Source organism: Mizuhopecten yessoensis, unplaced genomic scaffold (assembly GCF_002113885.1).
Source record: "Mizuhopecten yessoensis strain PY_sf001 unplaced genomic scaffold, ASM211388v2 scaffold523, whole genome shotgun sequence".
Lineage (NCBI taxonomy): Eukaryota > Metazoa > Mollusca > Bivalvia > Pectinida > Pectinidae > Mizuhopecten > Mizuhopecten yessoensis.
Window position 1 is genome coordinate 283542 of NW_018403589.1, and position 25397 is coordinate 308938.

At 38.5% G+C, this 25397-nt stretch overlaps 1 protein-coding gene across 4 annotated transcripts in view; it reads left to right on the forward strand.

Moving 5' to 3' along the window:
• Window positions 1–25397, forward strand: part of LOC110450192 — a 107835-nt gene that overhangs the window by 74892 nt on the left and 7546 nt on the right. For all 4 annotated transcript variants that reach the window (XM_021497513.1, XM_021497520.1, XM_021497527.1 and 1 more), the window contains one exon: window positions 24992–25233. In XM_021497513.1, coding sequence (XP_021353188.1) covers window positions 24992–25233 — 242 coding nt within the window. The remainder of the gene's footprint in view (window positions 1–24991; window positions 25234–25397) is intronic.

Genomic DNA, 25397 nt, shown 5'->3' on the forward strand with positions numbered 1-25397 from the left:
TTGTTGCAATACAATCACCGCTGTGATAATGTGTTATCCATCTCCACCCCCCGCCAACACCTGTGTATAACCCCCTATCATTGGTGTTATGTGTGTCAGCCATCATACATTACCGGGGATTTGTATGGGACGACCTCCCGTCATACCTATTACAGGGTATTGTCCGGTATAGTGGGGCTTTACAACAAACCCCGATATCCTACTGGGGTCGGACATATAATCTACACCCTAACCAATAAAGCCCGGTTTACTGTCTCTCATTTCAATAAGACAAGATGGATAGAATTTTTTGAGAATTTCGTTTTGAGACATTTAACTCGTATGTTTTTAAACAAACGGTATCTCCTTTATCGCCTTTTCGCTGACGAATGTAACCTTTGGTCCCTTACTTTTAACACGGTCTTAGATCTAATCTAATTCCGTGGTTTTAATGAAAGAAATTCGTGCAACACGTCCTTATCGGGAGTTTTGACTGAATTGAGCCCGAGTAGGTCTACATTCAGTAGCAGGTTACTAGATTTACATCTCTGCGTGCTAACGTGAACGCTCTTGAATTCGTTCACAACAAAACTACAGTAGTAGTATATATTTAATCTAAATGTCATTCACAATAAGTATAAATGTTTCACTCAACATTTTCATCAAGCTAAAGGTTATAAAATTGTTATATATTACGATATTTCTCTATTCTAATTGGCTAAACCTCTATGTTAATTGTAATTGGTTAAAACACGACCTTTTCTATTCTCATTGGCTATGCCGTTTCACCTGACACTCCGTTATAAATGGATAAGTTATCAACACCTAATTGTTCATTATAATTTGCTAAGCTACTATCATCTGACTCTCCATTATAATAGGCTAAGCAACTGTCATCTTACTGTCCATTATAGTTGGCTAAGCTATTATTATCAGACTGTCCATTATAATTGGCTAAGCTTCTATCATCTGACTGTCCATTATAATTGGCTAAGATATTATTATCAGACTGTCCATTATAATTGGCTAAGCTTCTATCATCTGACTGTCCATTATAATTGGATAAGATATTATTATCAGACTGTCCATTATAATTGTCTGAGCAACTTTCATCTGACTGTCCATTTTAATTGGCTAAGATATAAAGATCAGACTGTCCATTATAATTGGCTAAGCTATTATTATCTGACTGTTCATTATAATTTGCTAAGCAACTGTCACCTGACTGTCCATTATAATTGGCTAAGCAACTGGCATCTGACTGTCCATTATAATTGTCTAAGCTATTATTATCAGACTGTCCATTATAATTGTCTTAGCAACTTTCATCTGACTGTCCATTATAATTGGCTAAGCTACTATCATCTGACTGTCCATTATAATTGGCTAATATATAATGATCAGACTGTCCATTATAATTGGCTAAGCTATTATTATCTGACTGTTGATTATAATTTGCTAAGCAACTGTCAACTGACTGTCCATTATAATTGGCTAAGCAACTGGCATCTGACTGTCCATTATAATTGGCTAAGCTATTATTATCAGACTGTCCATTATAATTGGCCAAGCTACTTTCATCTGACTGTCAATTATACATATAAGTGACAAAGCCACGATCACGTCACCTTCGATATTTACATTAACAAATTCTTTATTTCCACTTATAATTATATCTAAAACAGTCAAAAAAACTCTGTAACTAAATAATGATCCGTAATATGACATAAAAAGGGGCAAATGTTTTGTTTGATCGTTAAATCATTTTATATATATATAGACCCAATATAAACATCACACTTCGTCATCGGCTGTTATGTTTCAACCTCACCAAAATGGGTCCAACGAGTTCTGAAGAGCTGTTCGAACACTCGCGTGGGCGCGTCCTCACTCGGCGTTTCCGGAACCCGTTTTTCTGAAGAAATGCATGATTTTTTTCATCAAATATTTACAACACGCACTTCTATTTTAAAGTATTTACTTAATTCGCTGACATAACGCTGCAATATTTGGAAAATATGACGCAGACAACCGCGACAAGTGTTTCGCACTTTTATACTTCCGGCCTTTGGTGTGACTTTGACCGATTGGGTCAACGCGTTTGTGTAAACAGCTCTGCCGAGATCATAGAAATAAAAATACTACTTAACGACCAGTAAATATCTTTGAACCAAATGTGTTTATTTTATTGTCAGATTTAACAAGGTCTATTCACAGAATAGATGTAAACACGTACATACTTAACTCACGGCCTAGTCGGGCATGGGGAAGTGTATCTGGCCGTAACGTCTTCTGGCGTGAAAGTTGTAAATACTCACGCGGTTAAATGGTCATTTTAATGGTCAACTGAATAATTAGTTTGGTCAGTAATACGAGTTTATGTCCAAGTAATGACCGCCTCTCAATTAAACTGCGGAAGTTGTAAATAGAACGACAACAAAGGAAATTAGGATTGTAAACGACAGCATGGTCGGGTGTGGAGTCTGAATGTGGACGCTACAATGTAATTGGGTTAGTATCAGATCGAGTCGAGTCCGGATTCCGTTTGATACTGAAACAAACTCGAAAATGAATATTCTGTTTAGAGTATGAATTATGCAATCACAGAGCGATCTAAATTAATATAAACTGTTTCTGGTACATTTTTACCAGTCAAGGCAGTTCATTGACTACTCTGTCACACAGTAACGTTGCTGTGTAGCGAATGCATATACATGTAATGCATGTTAACAATACAACCTATCACGATTGTATTAGAACGATGGACATGACGTCATAGCTTCCTTACGGTTGCGACGCTACAGATTTGCGGCCGATGACGTAATAAAATAGTAACCGTTTTATTAAGAAACATTACTCAATCTATCTTATTATAAAAGGATAAATCGCTTCCACCAGTAAAATTATGAAATTCGCCTGAAAAATTCAATTCTCAATTATAGGTTTGAAAACATACAATTTGTTTACTCGTTCCATCCGACTTGTTTGTTAGCGGGTTTGTCTCGAAGCAGAGAAGGAAAGTGAAGACTGCCCAAAGGAGGTGAAGCCGAAGGACCAAAGTGCCATATCTTCCTAAATAACGTCACAAGCTGGATACGGATGCATGAAATCGTACTCTGTTGACCAAAATCGATGAGCCCAAAGATCCAAGGTTGATAAAACAAACTTGATATTATTTCGGGCCTGTTTGACAAGAATTAGGATTCTCAAATTCAAACCCTTGTGAATAAGTGTTAGTGCTTTAGTGTATCTACCTGTCCCCTCATTGCACTATCACTGTTGACATCAGTAGAACATCCTCTCGTCTGTTGTCGTAGTAACAGATACAGACGTGTGTGTTCTCTGTGGCAATAATAACCAGATAATAGTAAGTCGTTACGTTTCAAAGTTCAGAATACGCGTAATTGTTTAACAACTTTGAAAATAGAACATCTTAAACTGTGCTTTTATGTTTCAAATTTCAAACAAGTTGTCTCATTTATGATGTTCCTCGGGTCGTTAACTTCACACTCTTAAGATGAAAATCGGGGAAATGATTTAGGTCAATATTTTGGTCGTGGGAAGATCAACTCTTCGTTAGTTATAACATGAGGCCTGTTGTAGTTATAATTGTATCCTGTTACATTTAACGTTGTATACAGGATGCAGAAATATACATGTTGTATCTGACTGCATGATTGTAAGGGACGACTTATGTTGAAATCCATGCAGAATCCCATTTTTAGGAACAAGAATATGATCCAAAGTTGGTCTGTTGCTGTTTCTATTGCAAAACCTTGGAGCTTGGTCTTTTAAGATGTTGTCTCCATTGGCGCCCTTGACTGGATGGGGTGTAATATTATTTTGTCAATGTTCTAATATTTTAATGAGATGGCATTTTAATATAACCCATGATTGTCCTTAATCTCCGTGACCTTAACTGTTGTGAGAGCAAAGAATCCTAAACAAACTGAATGTCACAACAAAGCTAAACGTGGTCGTTTCCATCCAAAATCTTACCATTTATCAGTATACTACCAGATAAACTCGACTCTGGTACTCGCCATTTCACAAATCTGTGAAATAAACTATTTCTACGATCAAACGGTGCCAAAGTACATTTCATATAACTAGATAGTTATTGACAAATGTAGGACCTAAGGGGTTTGGAATACTAAAAACGTTGTCATTAGTGATGCCTCGATAATCCGGTCACCTACTAGCTTCTTTGAGGCTATTTCCAGCAAAAGTGCCCGGATTATGAGACGACTGGGAAAAGACTCGACAGTACCCTTGTATGGTCTGTGATCGAAGGTACCGCTCGTGTACAGGTCTAGTAATACAGTACCAGTCACTGTCAGTATAGTCAGTTTCTCGGTTGAATAGAATCTTCACTGACAACTATATTATTTCCAAATTTCCAAATATCTTCTAACGATGAAGCTTGCATCACTAAAGGTTCTGACTTGATATATCACAGGTATAGATAAAGGCTGATTATATAGAAAACTTGAAAAAATTAGACCGATTCTCTGAAAGTGAGCTAGCCAGATTCGGAATAAAGATTGTACATATGCGTTGTGACCCCCGGGCTGTGTGTCTGTATCGCAACCCCCGGGCCGTGTGCGGTAATAACTGCCTTGTATTGCCTCTAGTCGAACCTGGATAATTCGTCAATACCTGTCAATGGCGGTACAGTACGAGGTGTAAGGCCGCTCACGTCATCACAAATTACCGGTGATTACTAGGCACCTACGCTAACATATAATGTGTTGTTAGGGCTGTATCATTGGCGACTAGTGACCAGGGAGTGATTGACAGGGAGGTAAAAACTCTGGTCAGGGAAGGGTTGTAGTATTGGCAACTTTGAGCGGTCAAAACTCGGACGTTTTTGTGTTTACTACTTCATTGGTGTTTTTGATGGAAAAAAATCTGCAGAGGATTTATTGTAGACGTCTTGGACAGATGTTTTGGATACCTACGTATCATGTACAATAATTGACCAGTGTTTGGTGGTCAGTTTGGTGTGGCCAGACACACGTCAGTGATATGTTTATGGCCGAATGTCTTTAACTCAGCCAATTACCTACATCGGTGTACGTCAGACAGTGACCAGACCAACACCTGACCATTGATTCTAATCGGATGTGAGTGGTCAGTTTGCCACATTATAGTGTGGTCAATCGCTAATCTAGTGTCTAACATCTAAACACACATTATTGGAAGTAGACTGGTTCTGGACAAGCGATAAAAGTAGCCATCAAAAACATTATTGACAACAATAGACGTCAACAAACTAGGTGTAATCAGTTCGTACCAATAACGGAATTCTGTTTGTACATCAATGGGATGGTGTGGGATGTTTTTTGTGATGCTGATGGCATGTAAAACCAGGGTCAAAGTTGACTCGTGACGTCGTAAGTATGTTTTTTGTTTGGTTTGTTGTTTGGTTTGTTGATGTGGTGTCTTCAGGATGTAGGTAGTGTGGCAAAGTATGAATGAACGTGTATGTTACTAGTGACACACATTCTTTATCACATTACAGTCTTATAATACTTAAGCAAATACTTCGGTACATTAAACTTAAAGAGGTATCCAACCATTTATGACTTATGAGACATTATTCCTAAACACATGTACGTATATATAATTTGCCTTTCACCATTAAAAACAACTGGGCTTATTTATAGGACAGGTGCATGTATATTGATCATTTAAATTAAGCGGTTGGCAAACCATATGTTATATATATGCAAATATATTGACTTTAACATATATTTCCTCAGGTATATATACCTCTTCCTTCCCATCATATTGTAAATCGATGCAGCTAACAGACATTGTAAGCTCAATCAAATGATCAGATCAAAATTCAATTAAAACGGTCGTTATGATAATTAATCATTAAAGGCTATCTTTATCAAACCCGTCGTAAAAAGCATCTGCCATGTTAGCAATGCCTTAAGAAAGGTTACATAACTTAGATTATTAACGTACACGTAGGTTATATGCTTTATTAGAAAAGTAACACGTACAGTATACTATTGCATTATTTAGAGAGACCAAGCGTTCTACGGCTTACCGCTTATAATAAATGTAACGTTTGGGTCACTTTCAATCTCGCATCTTGTCAGAAATGCTTGAACATGTTCGTTGGGCTACTGGAGGAATCGGGGAGGTTCGTGGTTATTTAATGAGAGGAAGTTGAAACTGTATTTTCTGTCCCTATTACAACATTTGTGTGACCATGCATTTTTTTCTATACACTTGCTGTATATTTTACTCGGGTCATCAGATAACCGTCAGGGCTCTCTGATGAAACTTGACATTCAGCATTTCGGAGATCAAACAACATCTCTCCAGAAATCAGGAGATTCAACACATACATAAAATAGAGATGCCTTCTCAAACTCAAGGAGCAAACAAACTCTCTTAGGGGTCAAGTGGCTGTCTTGATTAACTCGAGTACAAACCACATTTAAGTTTTATTCTGATTGATTTGTTGTATTCATGTTATCTCTCGTATTCCTCGTCTTCTCTGTCTTACTGTATCCCTGCACTCTGATTCTTTATCTTGCAAGGTCATAATAATGATGGTTTAGATTGTATTCTTGGAATGCTTTCAAATTGACAAACTCTGGTGTGGGGATTGCCGTGCTATAAGAAATTTATAAAACGCGATCGATTTAAATTGATTGGTAATTCGGAGAATTTCTTAAGTGTGCTCCGTCAATACATTCTCTGTGAAATAACTCCGTAAAATTACATATTCGTTGTCAGTTTCGAAATATTTTCCTGGTGTCGTTTCTAAGAGACGGCTCTTAGTTATGGCTTCACTTGCATGTGAAATACAGATGTAGTCCGGCCAATGGGGACATTCTTATTGGGTAGGTCACGGACTTAGATAGCATTCCGTGGGTATGTGGAGGTCACGTCTGATGGTAGCTTTTAGAGATCAATGTTACATTTTCGTTTGCAATTAGAATAGTAAAAACCCTTTGTTCTGTATTATGTCTCTGTAGTATTATTGACTCCATTTAGCGCAGGTTAATATTTTCTTATTTCCGGTATTACAAAAATAAACGTCGTTAAGTGTAGAGTGAGTTCTTTTATTGATAACAAATGACACTTCCTGTGCCGTAAACGACACGTTTAGTCTCGGGTCTAACAGTGGGCACAACTGAATATTTCATTTCCTTGAGAAGAAAAATTAGATTCCGGCTGCTTGACGCCCAGTTTTTGTCACGAACTAAACACTAAAAAAAAATATAAGAGCATTTTTGACATTTCATTGCTGTGCATACCTGTGAAATTGCATTTTTGCACCAGAAACACACCTGTTGGCTTTTGTACATAGGTTTGAAGTAGGGCAAGTGTAGCTCCTATGTAGCACACTGTAACGATCCTAGATTTACACACACTTACACATGCAATAGAATGGTGTGCTCATCACTTAGCCTGGTCACCCTCTCTAGAATATTGAATAATTAACAAAAGAACTTTAACTCTAAACATTTTGATCACTTCGATGTCTGATTCTAGACTAGGGGGAGATAAGCTAGTAGTAAAATGCAGCCGAGAAATTCTTCATAAAAACTTAGGGGCTGGTAGCCAGTCTATATCACCACCAGGAGGTCGACATATTTCTCTTTATGTCTACTTTATATTGTCAGCTCATATAACATTACCTATATGTGGTCTAAGGCCACTCGGGCGGAACGCCATAAACCGCATCACTGACTTCGAAATTAATTGCATAATGAATGGGTCCCTGTCTTGTTAAAGTTTTTGAAATCTAAAGTTAACCTGCCCGTGGCCGTGTTGTCATCTCGGTATCTTCCTAGTTTACTCACAAACACCTGATTATTACATATCTTGTAAAACATGTGTCATCATAAGGCGTTTTTAAAGTCATTCAGGAAATAAAGATTGTTTCGGCTACAAATACGGCAATAGTGCTGGGGGAACCTTACAACGTTACGTTTGAAACGATTCTTGTTAAATATGACGAATACGAAATTGAGACAATAATTTATCGGTACGCATGATTTTAAATGTAGGTTCCTTTAACAAACATACACTAAAAGGGTCTGGATATTGTCGACTTTTCATTATAGTAAAGTTCAATGTTTTCCATTCAAAACATTTCCAGTCAGCAACGATCGGTTTTTAAAATAATGCACTCCGAACCAGTAATCATTAAATAATTAATGTATAGACTGACCCTGGTGTGTATCCGCCAAGGATAGGCTTGCGTTGGATGTTGTCTCCGAGGTAAAATAAAAAATAAATACCACAGCGTCAACACAAACTGGAAAATAGGGAAACTCAAGGAAAACAATACGTGCACCAAAACAACACGAAAAACACGTTAAACGGTCACCAAACAACTTGAAACTGGATCACGTGCTCCGATGGTAAACTATATACATGATGGTTAATGGCATATGATACCAGGGAGTATCGTTGTTGTTTGGGGATCTATGAATGGAAAAATCCTTCTTTGTTTTAATACGTACTTCATTTCCTTTTGTTTTGGTGAGTCACTCGCTTTAGTTCAGTCCCTCATTCGTTGGATTCATGTTTTTGTGCACGATGAGTTCTCTTTGTTTTGGCGAGCCGTTATATCTTTTTGTTTTGTTTTTATTTGGGCGCAATCACTGCGTGTCCAGATGTCCTGTTCCCATCTCCCTCCGACTTTTGGCGATGACAGCGTGTAAACAAAACGCCACAATTATGAGTGTTTATCTCCTGTTTAAGTAAGTTTTGACACACAGGGTTAGATTTATACCAAACGGATGTAAGTTACTAAGTGTTTTAATCAAGACCTCCCAATCAGACTGTGTGTATCTATGTGACGTGATTACGCATGCTGTGCCGCTCTGGAGGACCGGATGTAGATATTGAGGACCGGATGTGGATGTCAAGAACTGAATACGGATGTCGAGACCCAGATATCTCTCATTTTGTATGTGCTGTTGAATGTATGTAATACATAGGAAAATACAAAGTACATATTCTTGTATATAAAGTTAAACTGACATGATATTTTAATGTCGTCATCCAAAGCTCAAAAGAACGGAATTAGAGCGGACATTCTCTCTTTGATTAGTCAAAATATGTACTAGAAAGGGTAAGAAACTCACTGTTGTATACACATTCAATATAGATTTAAAACTTCGCGGTGCTTTAAATATGAAAGTTAATTATTTATGTAGACTTAGAGGAAGGCGAGAGAGGATATCCCCTCTTTAGAAGTCGCTGAGGCGTGTAGATATAGTGATGTAGGGGGTATACACTGTCGCTACATGTGTACATGTATCTCGCCGGACCGTGACAAGCCCGGCGGTATGACAGTCGATCTGGTGTTATACCTGTCGGCTCCTCTCGATAACACCACTTACCTGTGTATCCTAGCTGATCCCTACACCTACAAAATCTGTCAGGGATTTATATAATTAATTAGTCCTTTTTTCTCCCGCGTGAACTTTGCATCATTTTCTCATCAATAGTTATTGAGTGTAATATACGCTGAGGACACGCGATTCTTCATCAAGGAGACGTAAGTGTCGACAGTACGCTATTTAGTTTATATATGTGTATAGTAGTACAATATGTACTGATTCTATGGAGCATGTTTAGTGTGCTAACTGATACACAACGGCCAGATACTTTCAACAAATGGAAACAAGCGGATACACCGTGTCCTATTGGATAATTTATGTATCTATGGTCAACAGCAACGTTAACTGTGTGACAGGTTTGGGATCTGCGAAAACAACTTCCTAATATTTTCGGGACGTTCTGGAGCAAAAGGAATGATTGATACATGAGACGTGTCCGATAGGTTTTACTCTCTCTGACAGGTGTACGGCCTTGTGTGGCTGTGACTGACGTGGAAATACCTGTGGGATACCTGTGTATTACCTGTAAATAGACTAAGACACCTCAATACGTACGTTGCACGTGCAGATATGGCTATGACGCTCATTGTGTCTATTGACTATTATAATGCACTGTAGGTAAGGTCCCACTGATGTATACGATAGGAATATATTAGGATATTTTTTGTGAAATGAATTTTATTGACCTGTAGGGTTTTGCTCAAGGAAGATTAGGCAAATATCAGAAAGATTATACAAGATGTGCTAATCTAGGCCCAAGCCGCCGGTTGGCTTCAGTGCAGACTTACACATCTATATTGCAAACCAAATGATAAACAACAAACGAGGCCACATCTGTTTTAATAGCCTTCATATAAAGGCTGAGTGAGGAAGATGAAATACACTGTGACAAAGACCAAGTAAAGTACGGTAATAACCTATCAGGTACACATTTATGGACGTGTAAATCCACTGGGTCATTCCGCCGGACAGGATACAGGTTTCATTACCTGACAGCTACCCAGGATTTAGTACTACGGTGTTTGGTCCACTGAGGACTTGGACGGAAGGTGTTTCCCAGAATCTGGAAACTGTGTGTTCGAACGTTCTTTGGTACCCGAGAACCTAGATGATCAAGGGCATACTATCCACTTGATACAGATTTACAATGGATTAATATGTTTTACCATTCCGGACAATCGTCACTGACCATACCACCTGTGGGAGACGAATTACGCTGACCTTACGTAGATAGGCTGACCCGCGAGTTGTTTTGATGCCTGACACAACACAAACCTCACATACCAGATAAACCTTTAATGAGAGACTACGATATAATCTAGCTATCGCCACTGTACTGTTTGTTTTGGGTTTCGCTTGATTCCTATACTAAGCACGTGACTAGTCCGTATGTCTTTTGAACAAGGTACCGACATCGCCTTTATACTTTAAATATTTCTAACCTGTGATTTAAACACCTACAAATCAAGTGTAATTCTACTTGAAGTATTGCGTTCAGGGAGGATAGCAAACACAGGATGACAAATTACGAGAATGTAAAACGTTCTGAAGATCCCGTGTTGTGACCTTTTTACAGCGCCTTTTGTTTTGTGAAGGAATCTATTGTGTGCAATTTTATGCGTTTTATTTGGAAATCTTTAAAACTATACAACCATGTCGCTGATGAGAAGGCTTTCCGATGTGAATTTAATGTTTCGAAGAAGGAGTTCTTCTGCTTCTCTCGCTAGTGGCCGCCGTACACCGGAAGTCGACAGTGAAAATTGTGAAGTCCGCAGTGAATGTGGTGACGTGCTGACACCACTTCCGCTCACGCGGAAATTGAACATGGCGCCAAGATGGAGCAATGTCAAGGTGAGGTTAAAATGTTCAAAATAAGGTTAATGTAATATTTAGGCTAATGCCGTCATCATCAAATGTGTTACGCGATGAAAGTTAAAAGAAAAATGTTGGGTGTCGGAACAATAATTTATAAAGAGAATTGTAGCAAATTAACAGCGGCCGATAAATTTACAACGTGTGAAGATGTAGGGTACCTAAAATTGTGTGATGAGTACACATTTGTCTGTGATGGGTACACATGCCATTGTTACGTGAACACATGTTACTATGACATGTACACATATTACTGTGACGTGTACACATTTCACTTAGACGGGTATACCTCTTCCTTTGACGAATCTTAAATTACTCTTCCTAAGGGTACATACAAGGCTGATTTTGTGAAGTCCTAATGTAGCACTGTCACGGTTAGCAATCCTTCTTTTTTTCCCTAAAGTACATTTCTGAATAGGTTATTCAATTGAACCAATAGTTTGTAGAAAACTACTGTATAACCCACTTGTCGAATGAGCTTCTGTTGATCCCCCAATGTGTACAGATTTCGAGATGTGTGTTATGCAGTCAAAATATGCATGGAGAATTTCAAGCTCGGTAGAGCCCATTATAGAGATGCTCACAAAACACGTGATATGATTGGCTACCCAACAACAATGGATATTGTGGGCTATAGTAGTATTATGGGTTGGCATCATTGTGATACTAGCATGTGACCTTCTCGAAGACTTCCCCTACATAGCTGGGATGGAGGGAGAGTTTTTGTTATGTGGGTTCTTTTCATATATACGTGTGATTAAATCTCAAGAATTAAACAACATAATCCTGTCCAAGGTGACGGTGGAAACGAGGTCGAATACAACACAAAATATCCTCCATCACACACATTAAGGTGTCACGTGAAAGATTAAAGAAATTGAAGTTGGATACTTAAGGAAGATAACAGAACAAGGACTAACAAATCTAGCATTACACGCTACTTAAGTTATGTATACATTGGGGTATCGCCTCGCACCTATATATAGCTATGTCATGTGATCAGGTGCGAAAGAATGAATTCTTCATAATGATTCTGTGTTCAGACTTTACCCTCAAAACAAAGACAGTAATGTTGGGCCTACAGCAGGTGGATGACACTCAAAACACCGTTCACACATGTCAAAAACACTAAAAGTTCACTTGTCATTAATTCCATCTACAGAATGTTGTATTAAAGGAATTTTATATCAAATGCCCACGTAAATTGGCATTGATTTTATTACTTTTTACAGCAAAGCAAAACTTCAAACGTCAGTGTCGTTTCTAGAAGTTGCATGATTCGGTCTAAATGTCGTTCGGCTGGTTTACGAGAAGGTATGCATTCTCATCCTCCTTAGTGATTTGTCTCGTCTCTGATATTTGGGTCACGGATATGTTTGTTCGAGACAAGGATTACTTAGATAATCCACAGCTCCTAACACGACCCTAGGTTTAATAGATGTCTCGGGGCACGTACCTTTGTCTAGAACCTTACTTATGTTTTACTCCGCAGTGTTAGCCTATGGTCTTTTGACGCTAAAAAACAGTGGCCCTATCGTCACCCATAATTTCGAGAGTTTTAAACGCTCTTCGCACTTAAAATTTGGTAAGACAGTATTATTGGTAAATTAAAAAATTCCATGTAGTGACCCATTGTTTTATCTTCAATGCGAAGGCCAATACGTGGGGTGTTTGTCCTGTCAGGGGAGTTATAAACAATAACATCGGTGATAAATGGCACTTAATGTCCGGTTCGTGTCGCGTTAGTAACTGTGGGCTGGTCAGTTGTTGTGAAAGATGTCCACAAATGTCAGAAAAATCGACAGTGCTACAATTTCAAGGAGTCGTAAAAACTTCACTTGAAACAAAGTGCTCTATATAAAAACGTACAAGCCAGCGTGGACATGGGATAGCGTTCTACAACCGATATCAAACCGAGCGTAAATATATTAGTTATGTGACTGATCGGTGTGGATCAGAGACAGACAGGCCTAACGAACTGACCGGGTGTAACGGTCAGCGGATAACATGATGCATGTTCATGGACGAATATAGGTCACGTCACTACATTGTTAAAATGTTCATCTGAGTTACCAATATGTTCATAGTCGAATATACATTTATTCTATGTATCTCTTTAGCATACATATAATTGTATAACTGACTAAAAAACGAACGTCTATGAATGCAAGCGATGAACTTAGTTTATCTTAAGAGATATTGATATGCCATAGTGACGCATTCAACGTCAACATTAATTGAGTAAAAACAGTGAGTTGGTCACCAATATCCGAGTAATGTTATACAAATACAAGTATTGAAATAACGAGAGGTTCCGATGTTCGTATTATCAAAGAAGTTCCGAAATGAACTAACCGGAAGTTGCTGGCGCTGCTCGGCTGCCGTACTCCATCTTTACTCTGCTGTTTTCTGTCTACTGTAATTAATTGAGTTATCAATCTATTCCGACATTAGCAAGCAGAGAAGTAGATTTAGAAGCTATATTTATACTCAAATTCTCCAGGACTATACCTGGCTCGTCAAAGTAATTGACGGTCTTGTTTTGTCAAGTTATTTCCCGAATGAAAAAGGCCACGGCGGCCTGTACTTTACCAATGACTCCAGGTCATGTTGAACCTGTTGTGCAACTATTGTGTTTGAGTACACATAGAGTTCATGTTCGTTCAATAGCAGGAAGTAATTTCAAACTGTATGTATTAAAACTTAACGTATAGACACGTGATCGACATTCTGGCAGAAACCAAGCAGTGCAGGCATGACGTAATTTATATGTCATGTGTAAATCATGTGCACGTAAACAGGGTTGGTTTGGTTTGGTTTAATATTGTTTAACGTCCTATTAATTTACAGCTAATGTCATTTAAGGACGTGCATCCATGTGTGTAGTGTATGCTTGCTTGCGTGTTTGTATGCAGGAGACATGGTATGTTTGTGTGCTTGCCTCCTTGTGATAACGCGGATCTGATGCCGACTTTATAGTGCTATCTCCCTGAAATACCATGTCGAAGGCACCAAGCACAGCATTCCGCCCGGTCACATTATACAGACAACGGGTGAACCAATTGTTGCCATTCCCTTAAATGCTGAACGTTAAGTAGTGCATAACAACTACCATTTTTAAGGACTTTGGTTTGTCCCGACCTGGGGACAGAACACATTGCCTTCTTCACCTGGGCGAACGCTCAAGATCAAGGCCAAAAGTGAGGTGTTGCCAAGCAAGGCGCTAGGAAATAAAAGGTAGTTAGAAGTAGAAAGAAAGATAAAGATCCCAAAAATATCAATGGGTGCAGCAGATTAATTTTGGGCGCCTTTGTATCCCCAAATAAAGGACACCAAAGCAAATCCCCAATCCTGCAGGGGTTCCCCACATTAGCCGCCTCCTACGATACATGCAGTGGGTAACAGCAGGTGTATTCTTTTCCCGATCCCCCACCTTGATGGGTGACGTAGACAGGAAATGAAAGAAATGTTAAAACGCAAGACGGCGCTACCTTCTGCAATGGTGCAATACATGAATTTTCTTCTACGTGACAAATAAAACGCCATACATGTTTATTATTAACACCACATATTGTAACTCTGCAATCTGGCCATGGATGGAGAGTTAGTACATTTTTTTGTATATTACCCGAACTAGATTTTTATGAACAATATTTTTTATTATTGGTTAATGAATTATATCCGCCATTAGTCTACAATCCTTCACTGGAGTACAGAAATACTCGAATGAGTCATAACACTACCTGGTCGTCATAGAAACAAATCCGCGGTCTTACAGTGACGTTGTAATTGATCTTTTCTGACTTGTGTACATTTTGTGAAAAAATACCTGCATATTTTTCGCTAGCGCGTTTCCAGTGAGGGTATAGGTTGTTTGTGTATGTATTTGTATAATGTAAACAGGTGCGTTGGCGTTTCACTGGTAGATGATACACTCACCACCCCCACGTAACAGTCCTACTTCATTTCTTGACGCGTTATTCTGTATTTTTTGTATATCTTGCTCGTCATTTGTGAAAACTTCACACGAGATGTCAGTTATATGTATACCTGGTACAAAGGTAACCTGACTGCCCTCTCTCACCTACATACACACCTGTCCCTATATCTGACAAATTAACCGTGGTAATTTATTACACCTGAGAAATATAGGCATGTATGTACTACACGTAAATTTGACCATAAACGACAATGACCGGGATTCTGTCGAGATTTGTCGAATGGAGAAGTACAGGCGAGCTCAATTGTAGCCATAATTTATATATATAAATGTATATATACTGTATGTGACACCGAGACTAAAGAGAAGCAGGGGAACTGTCCCTGCTCGGGTCAGCTTTATCATATACACAACCAAACACTATAATGATAGCACGTCAAACGTTATATATCATACGGTACGTTTGAAATGACCGAATAATCGCCAAAGGCGGGACCGTTCAATTGTAAGGCATGGTTGTCCTGGTAACTGTGAAATGATAACTATGTTATGGTTACTCTGTCATGGCAACTACATGTGTCACGTGACCCAGGGATTGCACGAGTATGAGGGTATTTTTACCCTCTGATATTTGAAATGGTTTTGAACTAGTACACGGATACACGATTATATTTTGCATTTGACGATGACGTTATACCAGCCACGTAACATTCTGTTTATCATTTGACGATGACTTTATACCAGCCACGTAAGATTCTGTTTATCATTTGACGATGACTTTATACCAGCCAAGTAACATTCTGTTTATCATTTGACGATGACTTTTTTTCCAGCTACGTAACATTCTGTTTTTCATTTGACGATGACTTTATACCAGCTATGTAACATTCTGTTTATCATTTTACGATGACGTTATACCAGCCACGTAACATTCTGTTTATCATTGACGATGACTTTATACCAGTTATGTAACATTCTGTTTATCATTTGACGATGACTTTATACCAGCTACGTAATATTCTGTTTATCATTTGACGATGACTTTATACCAGCCACGTAACATTGTGTTTATCATTTGACGATGACTTTCTACCAGCTATGTAACATTCTGTTTATCATTCACGATGACGTTATACCAGCCACGTAACATTCTGTTTATCATTGACGATGACTTTATACCAGTCACGTAACATTCTGTTTATCATTTGACGATGACTTTATCATTGACGATGACTTTATACCAGCCACGTAACATTGTGTTTATCATTTGACGATGACTTTATACCAGCTGTGTAACATTCTGTTTATCATTTGACGATGACTTTATCATTGACGATGACTTTATCATTGACGATGACTTTATACCAGCCACGTAACATTGTGTTTATCATTTGACGATGACTTTATACCAGCTACGTAATATTCTGTTTATCATTTGACGATGACTTTATACCAGCGACGTAACATTCTGTTTATCATTTGACGATGACGTTATACCAGCCACGTAACATTATGTTTATCATTTGACGATGACTTTATACCAGCCAAGTAACATTCTGTTTATCATTTGACGATGACTTTCTAACAGCTATGTAACATTCTGTTTATCATTGACGATGACTTTATACCAGTTATGTAACATTCTGTTTATCATTTGACGATGACTTTATCATTGACGATGACTTTATACCAGCCACGTAACATTGTGTTTATCATTTGACGATGACTTTATACCAGCTACGTAATATTCTGTTTATCATTTGACGATGACTTTATACCAGCTACGTAATATTCTGTTTATCATTTGACGATGACTTTATACCAGTTATGTACCATTCTGTTTATCATTTGACGATGACTTTATACCAGCCAAGTAACATTCTGTTTATCATTTGACGATGACTTTATCATTGACGATGACTATATACCAGCTACGTAACATTCTGTTTATCATTTGACGATGACTTTCTACCAGCTATGTAACATTCTGTTTATCATTGACGATGACGTTATACCAGCCACGTAACATTCTGTTTATCATTTGACGATGACTTTATACCAGCTACGTAACATTCTGTTTATCATTTGATGATGACTTTATACCAGCTATGTAACATTCTGTTTATCATTGACGATGCCGTTATACCAGCTACGTAACATTCTGTTTATCATTTGACGATGACTTTATACCAGCTACGTAACATTCTGTTTATCATTTGAAGATGACTTTATACCAGCTGTGTAACATTCTGTTTATCATTTGACGATGACTTTTTTTCCAGCTACGTAACATTCTGTTTTTCATTTGACGATGACTTTATACCAGCTATGTAACATTCTGTTTATCATTTTACGATGACGTTATACCAGCCACGTAACATTCTGTTTTTTATTTGACGATGACTTTATAACAGCTACGTAACATTCTGTTTATCATTTGACGATGACTTTATACCGGCTACGTAACATTCTGTTTATCATTTGACGATGACTTTATCATTGACGATGACTATATACCAGCTACGTAACATTCTGTTTATCATTTGACGATGACTTTATACCAGCTACGTAACATTCTGTTTATCATTTGACGATGACTTTATCATTGACGAGCCACGTAACATTCTGTTTATCATTTGACGATGACTTTATACCAGCCACGTAACATTCTGTTTATCATTTGACGATGCCTTTATCATTGACGAGCCACGTAACATTCTGTTGATCATTTGACGATGACTTTATACCAGTTAAGTACCATTCTGTTTATCATTTGACGATGACTTTCTACCAGCTATGTAACATTCTGTTTATCATTGACGATGACTTTATACCAGTTATGTAACATTCTGTTTATCATTTGACGATGACTTTATACCAGCCACGTAACATTCTGTTTATCATTTGACGATGACTTTATACCAGTTATGTAACATTCTGTTTATCATTTGACGATGACTTTATCATTGACGATGACTTTATCATTGACGATGACTTTATACCAGCCACGTAACATTCTGTTTATCATTGACGATGACTTTATACCAGTTATGTAACATTCTGTTTATCATTTGACGATGACTTTATACCAGCTACGTAACATTCTGTTTATCATTTGACGATGACTTTTTACATACTGGACAGTTGGGGTATTAACGGATTTAGATTGTATCAATGTGATCAATTTAATTAACATTTAGAATAGTCTGTCTCCGTGTAATATGGTTTGGAACAGGTTCGAATTCTGAATCGTCATAGTATCTGATAAGCTTGATAATACAACAGTGGCGGCCGCCTACAATGTATTTCAGTGCGGCAGCACTATAAAGACAGCATCAGAACCGCGCTTTGACAAAGAGGCAAATCGCCAACATATACATCCTCCAGCAGACATCCACACACGCACGCATACATCACACACGTGGAGACACGGCCTTAATGACCTTAGCTGTTAATAGGACGTAAAACTTAATAAAACCAAACCATAATCTTGGAAGATTCAAATGTGGTGTGTAAACTGTTTATAGGATACGCATGCACTTCCTCACTTCCCCCTCACGTAATAAGTCTAACTATTGCTGCAGCAAGGACACGCAATCCATACCTAATTAATTGTCCAGACTAGATAAGGAAATAGCTGTCCGTCCGCGTGTCTGTGTTCTGCTGATTACCTCCCCTGTCGTAGAGCGGGGGTAACTTCAGAGTGTAGTATTACGTCTCGGTACGGCCGTGACGAGGATTCCTGCCATTCCGACGTGTTAGGTAACGCCACATAACCTCAGACAATGCAGGCAATTGTCAGTTCTATTTCCTCACGCAAACAATTAACGCATTAACAAGTATTGTGTTTGTGCGACCTTGAAACTCGGGATGTTGGATTTCTCTTGAGGAAACAACCTCATCTTACAGCGATTGAATGAAATCAACTTGCATTTGGTTCGTGAAGGATTTGAGTAACATTTCTAAAACATACTGGAAGTATTTTTGTACAGTGAAATACTGGAAGTGTTCACGGTTAGTGAGGAAGAGGTTAACCCTTACTTTAAATACCAGAAGTGTCCAAGATTACTTCTGACGAGTATAAAACTAAATAAATAACACCGAAGGTGTACATTGTAAGCGAGGAAGGGGGTAATCTTACTATGTAATACCGGAAGTGTCCAAGGTTACTGTTGAAGAGTATCAAAACAAACTATAAAATACCGGAAGTGTCCACGGTTAGCGAGGAAGAGAGGTTAACCTTATTATAAAATACCGGAAGTGTTAACGGTTAGCGAGGAAGAGAGGTACACCCGTCTATAAAATACCGGAAGTGTCCAATGATACTGTAGCAGAGTATTGGAACTTACTTAATAATACCAGACGTGTTCACTGTTAGTTAAGAAGAGGGATAAACCATACTTTAAAATACCGGAAGTGCCAATTGTTAGCTAGAAAGTGGGATAAACCTACCGTAAAACACCAAAACTGTCCATGGTTAAAGAGGAAGAGCTTACCTTACTTTATTTGACCGGAAGTGTTTGGATCGTAAATTCTCTAAAACGTTTATTTCATTCTCTGCAGTATATCCAACACTGGTCTGAAATGAATGGATAATGCCGATATTTTAACAATTGAAACATAACAAAATGGCCTACAAAATCTTCCACCGCCCGTTTCTCTGGCTAACAAACGTTAAAATAAGGAATACCGGGAAAATAGACTATCCCAATGCTATGGAGTATAATTACATTGACGAAACCGGAAGTGACTCTGACGATGCCATGATGTCATCGGTAAGTCATGAACGATTGATTCAATAGAAGTCTTATACACATGAACAGTTTTGCGCTAAATATGAGACTCTCATGTTAAAGACCAATGCCCTTATCCCAGATATCTGCTCTACCCAGGAATTCGCACACTGGTCACATTTTGTCACGTCCGAGAAGTATAAATTAACCCACTCTTACCGTTTGATATGCAAAGAGAGATGCTCAGGAGTTGTTTATGACGCAGACACTGTCTGTGGAATACACTCACGAGACAATATGACACCGGACTGGGTCATTGAGTGCCGTGACATTATATCGGCTGCGGGTGTGTGAGGTCTTCCTGTACCGAGTTGTGTTGATACGGAACACTCAATAAAGTTGGACAAAAATGACACGTCACATTGACCATACGTGAGATATTCGTATCGGGCGATTCCATTTATTTTAGGAATCTCCCTTGTTTATGGTTATGGTATATCAATAACACACCCCGTTACGTCATGATTTAACTTGTAACTTTAATTATCACTTTGTTTGAACGTTGAATCTATTCGTTCTCTCCGTCCTGTAAGCAATATAATAATCGGAGGCTAACACGACCGGTCATTGTGGTCTGGCTATAATGTATATGCATACAGGTCGCAAAATGACCTCTGGATTTCTACCTGTGCATGACAACCTGTCTTTGAATGACCACCGACATGCAAAGCACGTGTCGACATATGTACATGTATTAGGAGATTGGCCGAACACGCATTTTCATCGTCATTTTTTTCAGCCTCAGAATGTGTTTACTCTCCGTTCTAATGACATCCCGTTATAAAATGTGCTATTATCAACACTTTCTGATTTTGACTAAAACATTTTATTATACGTCATCTCCCCTACTACCGCCGACTATAGGTAAGCAGTTTTGGTGTCCGTTTGCGTTGTGTCACACTAGGTAGCCTGCTGTATTACGTTCGAGATCTTACGATAGTCGCAAACACGTTTCTTGATGCATATCTGTGATACCTTTTTGTATTTACCTTGCCCTGCAATGGTTTGCAACAACGAATCAGCGACATGTACTTACTTGAAATATCATGTTTCTATTAAGGCCTGGAGCAAAACTATAAAAGGCAGCAAATCGAAAATCAGTAGTTTTAAATACATGTATTCATTTTTAACGATTTTGTTTTCCCTAAGACGAATTCGGTTACAGTATAACAGTTGATTTCCATAACGAATTCTACTTCTGGTCTCATGCTATGTGGAAATGTTGTGACTTGATTAAATTAAAACACCCTGTACGTCATGTCGACACTGCTAAACATATACTCCTTCTCCAATTTGTCGCAATAATTACTTACACGAGTAATAAAGCTTCTAGTATCTAGCAATCACACTGTACCCCAAATATGTAGATCTTAACCTGGAAAAGCCCTGTGAGAACAGAAATTGTCGGTCATAAACACTCGGTTCTCTGAAGAGGGTCATGTCGAGACCGAGTGTTATCGGAGAGGAGTTACACGACCGACCTCGAGAAATAATGATTGAAAATACACCCAATAAGATCAAAACGAAGATTAGATCGTCTGCCAGGACGTGTCTGTAGCAGTGTTATCGCCCTCTCACAGATGTTTCGTTTGTTTTTGGACGAAAGCAATATGGCGCTGTTTGGTGATAAAGTAACCCTAGAAGATATAAAACCCTATCGGGACGAGATAGAAAAAAACGAAACGAAATTCAGTTAAAGTGTAACACGCCCTTGACGAGATATCAGTTACTCGATTCGAATGTTTACATCACTACTGTACAAGACTGGTGCGTCATTTATGTATATTTCTCCTTTCCGTCCAGTGTTCATGTCATGAAATAGAAAGACACTTTACAACGGCAGTCTGACTTCATCTATAATTACGTACGTGATAACATTGACACATTAAAAAAAAACATTTTTTTGAAAAACAAACAGGACCATTTTAGTGAAAGTAATATCGAGAAACGTTCAGTGATATTTATACCACTTGAGAATTGTGTTTAGCTATTCTTGGAGGTTACGTCCAGACTTGGGACAGTGACAAGACTTTGGTGTCATAACTTAGCCTCGTTATCACACTAATCAACCATAACCGCAGCTTTTGATCTGACGTCATACAAAAGCTCGTAAAATGTTTATGTTAACCTTAGGTCCTGAATTTCAGTCCCATCAGTAATGGTAAGGTGTTTGGAATCCCTTGTTATGACCAATAAACCATGTTGTGGTCATAAAACGACAGTAAAGAGAGAATTTATACGAAAGCCATCCAAACTTTATGAAATTTAAATTACCCGACGTGCGGTGAGAGATGATTGGCACACTTGTCGACTGAAAGGACTGCAGGGGATAGGGACGATTTGTGGCCGTCGTTCTCAATACAGTATAGCAGGGTGGCCATCCCTTATTCTCTAGAATATCAGGGCGAGGGTGATGCGGGATAGATGTACATGTATATCAGCCCTTTATCAATGAGAGGACGACGTACGGACACTGGTACTGTATTAGTCGTGAGATGGCAGACAGTACTTGTAGAGGAATTAAAAATATTTCAATAATTCCACTTTTTATCAGTTAAATCACACAATGAAGTATTTAGTGTGATTTAAAGCTATTCCTGTATTTTTGTCTGTCCTGTCTACGTTTGTATCTGGATTGATCCACATGTCACAGGTGTGCCGACAGACATGTTAACTGTTTGACAGAAATAGCTACACGTGTACTATACGTTATCGTATAGGTATGTTGGATGTGATGATTCAGTCCTCGTACGGTCGACATCTAATGTGTAATTACAGAAAGTTAAACTGAGAACACATGTACATTTTCTGGGCGGAATTGAGGGCCGAGGTTATGCAGATCCGATTAGCTTAAACAGCTAGATTTCATTCAAAATAAGTTTAAAATGTTAATGATATAACACAATATGTGTTTGTCTGCGTTAAATTTCAACAACAGCCAAACAACACTCAATTACGTGATCATTGTGAACCTTTAAGACCAAGTTAAGATACATGACGTCTTAAGCTGTCCGTAACCAGGTGGGCGTACTCATTATACCCCATATAGTTATTGTGTACAGGCCGTAATGGGGGGCTATTTTTACTTCGGGGGCTGGCTCATTTTAAATCTAATTATTTCCGAAGTTGTTTTCAGCCTAAGCGTGTGTATAGCATTTAACGGAGAACGTCTGCATATCAATATAGTCCAACTCGACGTTTTCAGCGCTATTCCTTTCCTTCGTTAGAATTCTGATGGGGAAAATGTAAGTTTAAGAGATTACGGCTGTAATATTTAAATGTCTGTCATTGTTGCTCTACTTAGGGTAAAATACTACACAGGAGCACCATCTGTTACTGGCACGTGTCACGCGGTATATTAACACGCATATACATCTATATCCTAATATATTTTTGGTGTCGTGTGTTTTATACTGGAACTGTGTTAATGAGATTGACCTATGCCTCTGTTTTACATGTGCATGTGTCACGTGTCACTAATGAGGAGACTCTACACAGACTACCGATATACGATAGAAAAAAACGTGTCTGAAAAAGGCAGTTGAAGAAGAAATATGTGTGTACATAATTCTATCATTGTCAGCACGTTCAGTGTAAAGTAGTTTGAAGCGTTGGTGATTACGTCTGAGACAGCCCAGCTGTGGAGACTGGCGGGGCTGCACGCGAGGAATAGGGAGGAGGTTACACGCAAACTAGGGGTCGTCCCGACTCCTCCGTATATCACGCTGTGTGCTCACGTCCAGGAACCATGTTACTGCGCGTGGTTTACACGTCCGTGCATCAATGTTCAGACATTTCGGACCGCCCGGATTCCACTGCTGAGAAAGGTTTTATTTGATTAAGATTTTAACAGTGGACTTAACTCTTTAAGTAAGTTTTGCTGTACAAGCTTTAAGAAGATTTCTACATAGTACCATTTAATTTATTTTAATTAGCAAGACTATTTCCTGAAAAACACCAACGATTGGAATTTAGCAATGAGCCAAATTAGAGGTTGATATCAGTAAGTACATAGGTAGCTACACGAGGATCACGTGACCGTCTCGACAACAAAAACATGGGAAAACATCAAGCAGTTATATACGTGTTTGCGTTTAGCTTGTCACGTGTAGGAGTGCCTGAAATTGTCATACACGTGCAGCATTTCTTTGGGTGATTATGCACGTAGAAGTTCATTAGCTTTGCATGAATGTGTGGAGAAATTCTTAACCTTGTCATCAATAGCTGGAGCCAGGGGTTTATCAAGCATATTTGGTTTTTGAAGCAAACTGGTTGACGGAGTTTTAATTCAGTTTTTCGTCGGTTATTCTGTATTTTAATATTTTATATCTGAAGTTAAATTTGCACATTTTTATTACATAATTTCAATGGAGAAAGAATATGGTACGTTGCACCTGAACGATTCCAATATAACAGCTTATTACGGTTACCTACATCTTTGTATATTTGTGACTAACCATTTGATACTTGTAGCCCAGTACGGTAACACCAGATACGACCACAGCTGGTTATATATACCCTGTACAGATGGTAGTGTGCACGCTCTCTGATCCATAGATTGTGATTGAGTGAAAGTCAGTTTATAGCCGAGTTATTAAATTTTGATATGGACAGCACTGACTAATGGAGCATGTTTGATGTTGTCCACGGACTGGAGAACGACATTGTGTAGCCACTTCAACAAAGCTACATATATACTTTATGTGTTAAACATGTAAGCGACAGTATAGCAAGCACAATTTGTTTACACAGCCACGAAGTGTTCTAGACTCCTTGAACTGTAGTGGAGGCCGGCCCAATCAGACAACACACTCTCGGGTATATACTACAGGAAATGTATATAATATCTATGTTCCCATAGCATTCCCGTCACTACCTGGATAGACGTCACTGGACCAAAGGGAGATACTTGTTGACGATCATTGTGTAAATATCATTTATTATCGTACATTTCAATAGCTGTAGTTCAGGATTGTTCTTTGTGTGCGTAATCATAACGTTTTTGGATTTTTTGTGTTTTTCAGTCGCGCAATCTAAGAAGAACAAAATCTGTAAGCGTCACTCCATCATCTTCTTCCGCTTCCGGTCAGGAGAACAAAATTGCTGCCATGGCGACAAAGGTAGACAACTCACCAGAAGCCTCACCGGCGTCACGGCGGAAGAAGCACAAAGCTCTGTTAGTTAAGAAAATAGCTGCAAAAGAAATTGAGGAGCCAGTCATCACCGGGTACATGGAGAGAAGAAATATCAGCGAACAATGGCTCAGGTAAGCAACAGTTCAATAACCTATTTCTCCTATAGGTTATAACCTCATGCAACAGTACCCGTACAATTTAACAGGGCTAACTCGAGTTTTTCCTAACTACAGTGTACACATGTGGGGCCGAAATTCAAATTTCAACTCATTCCCTGTTAGATGAAGTTTGCTAT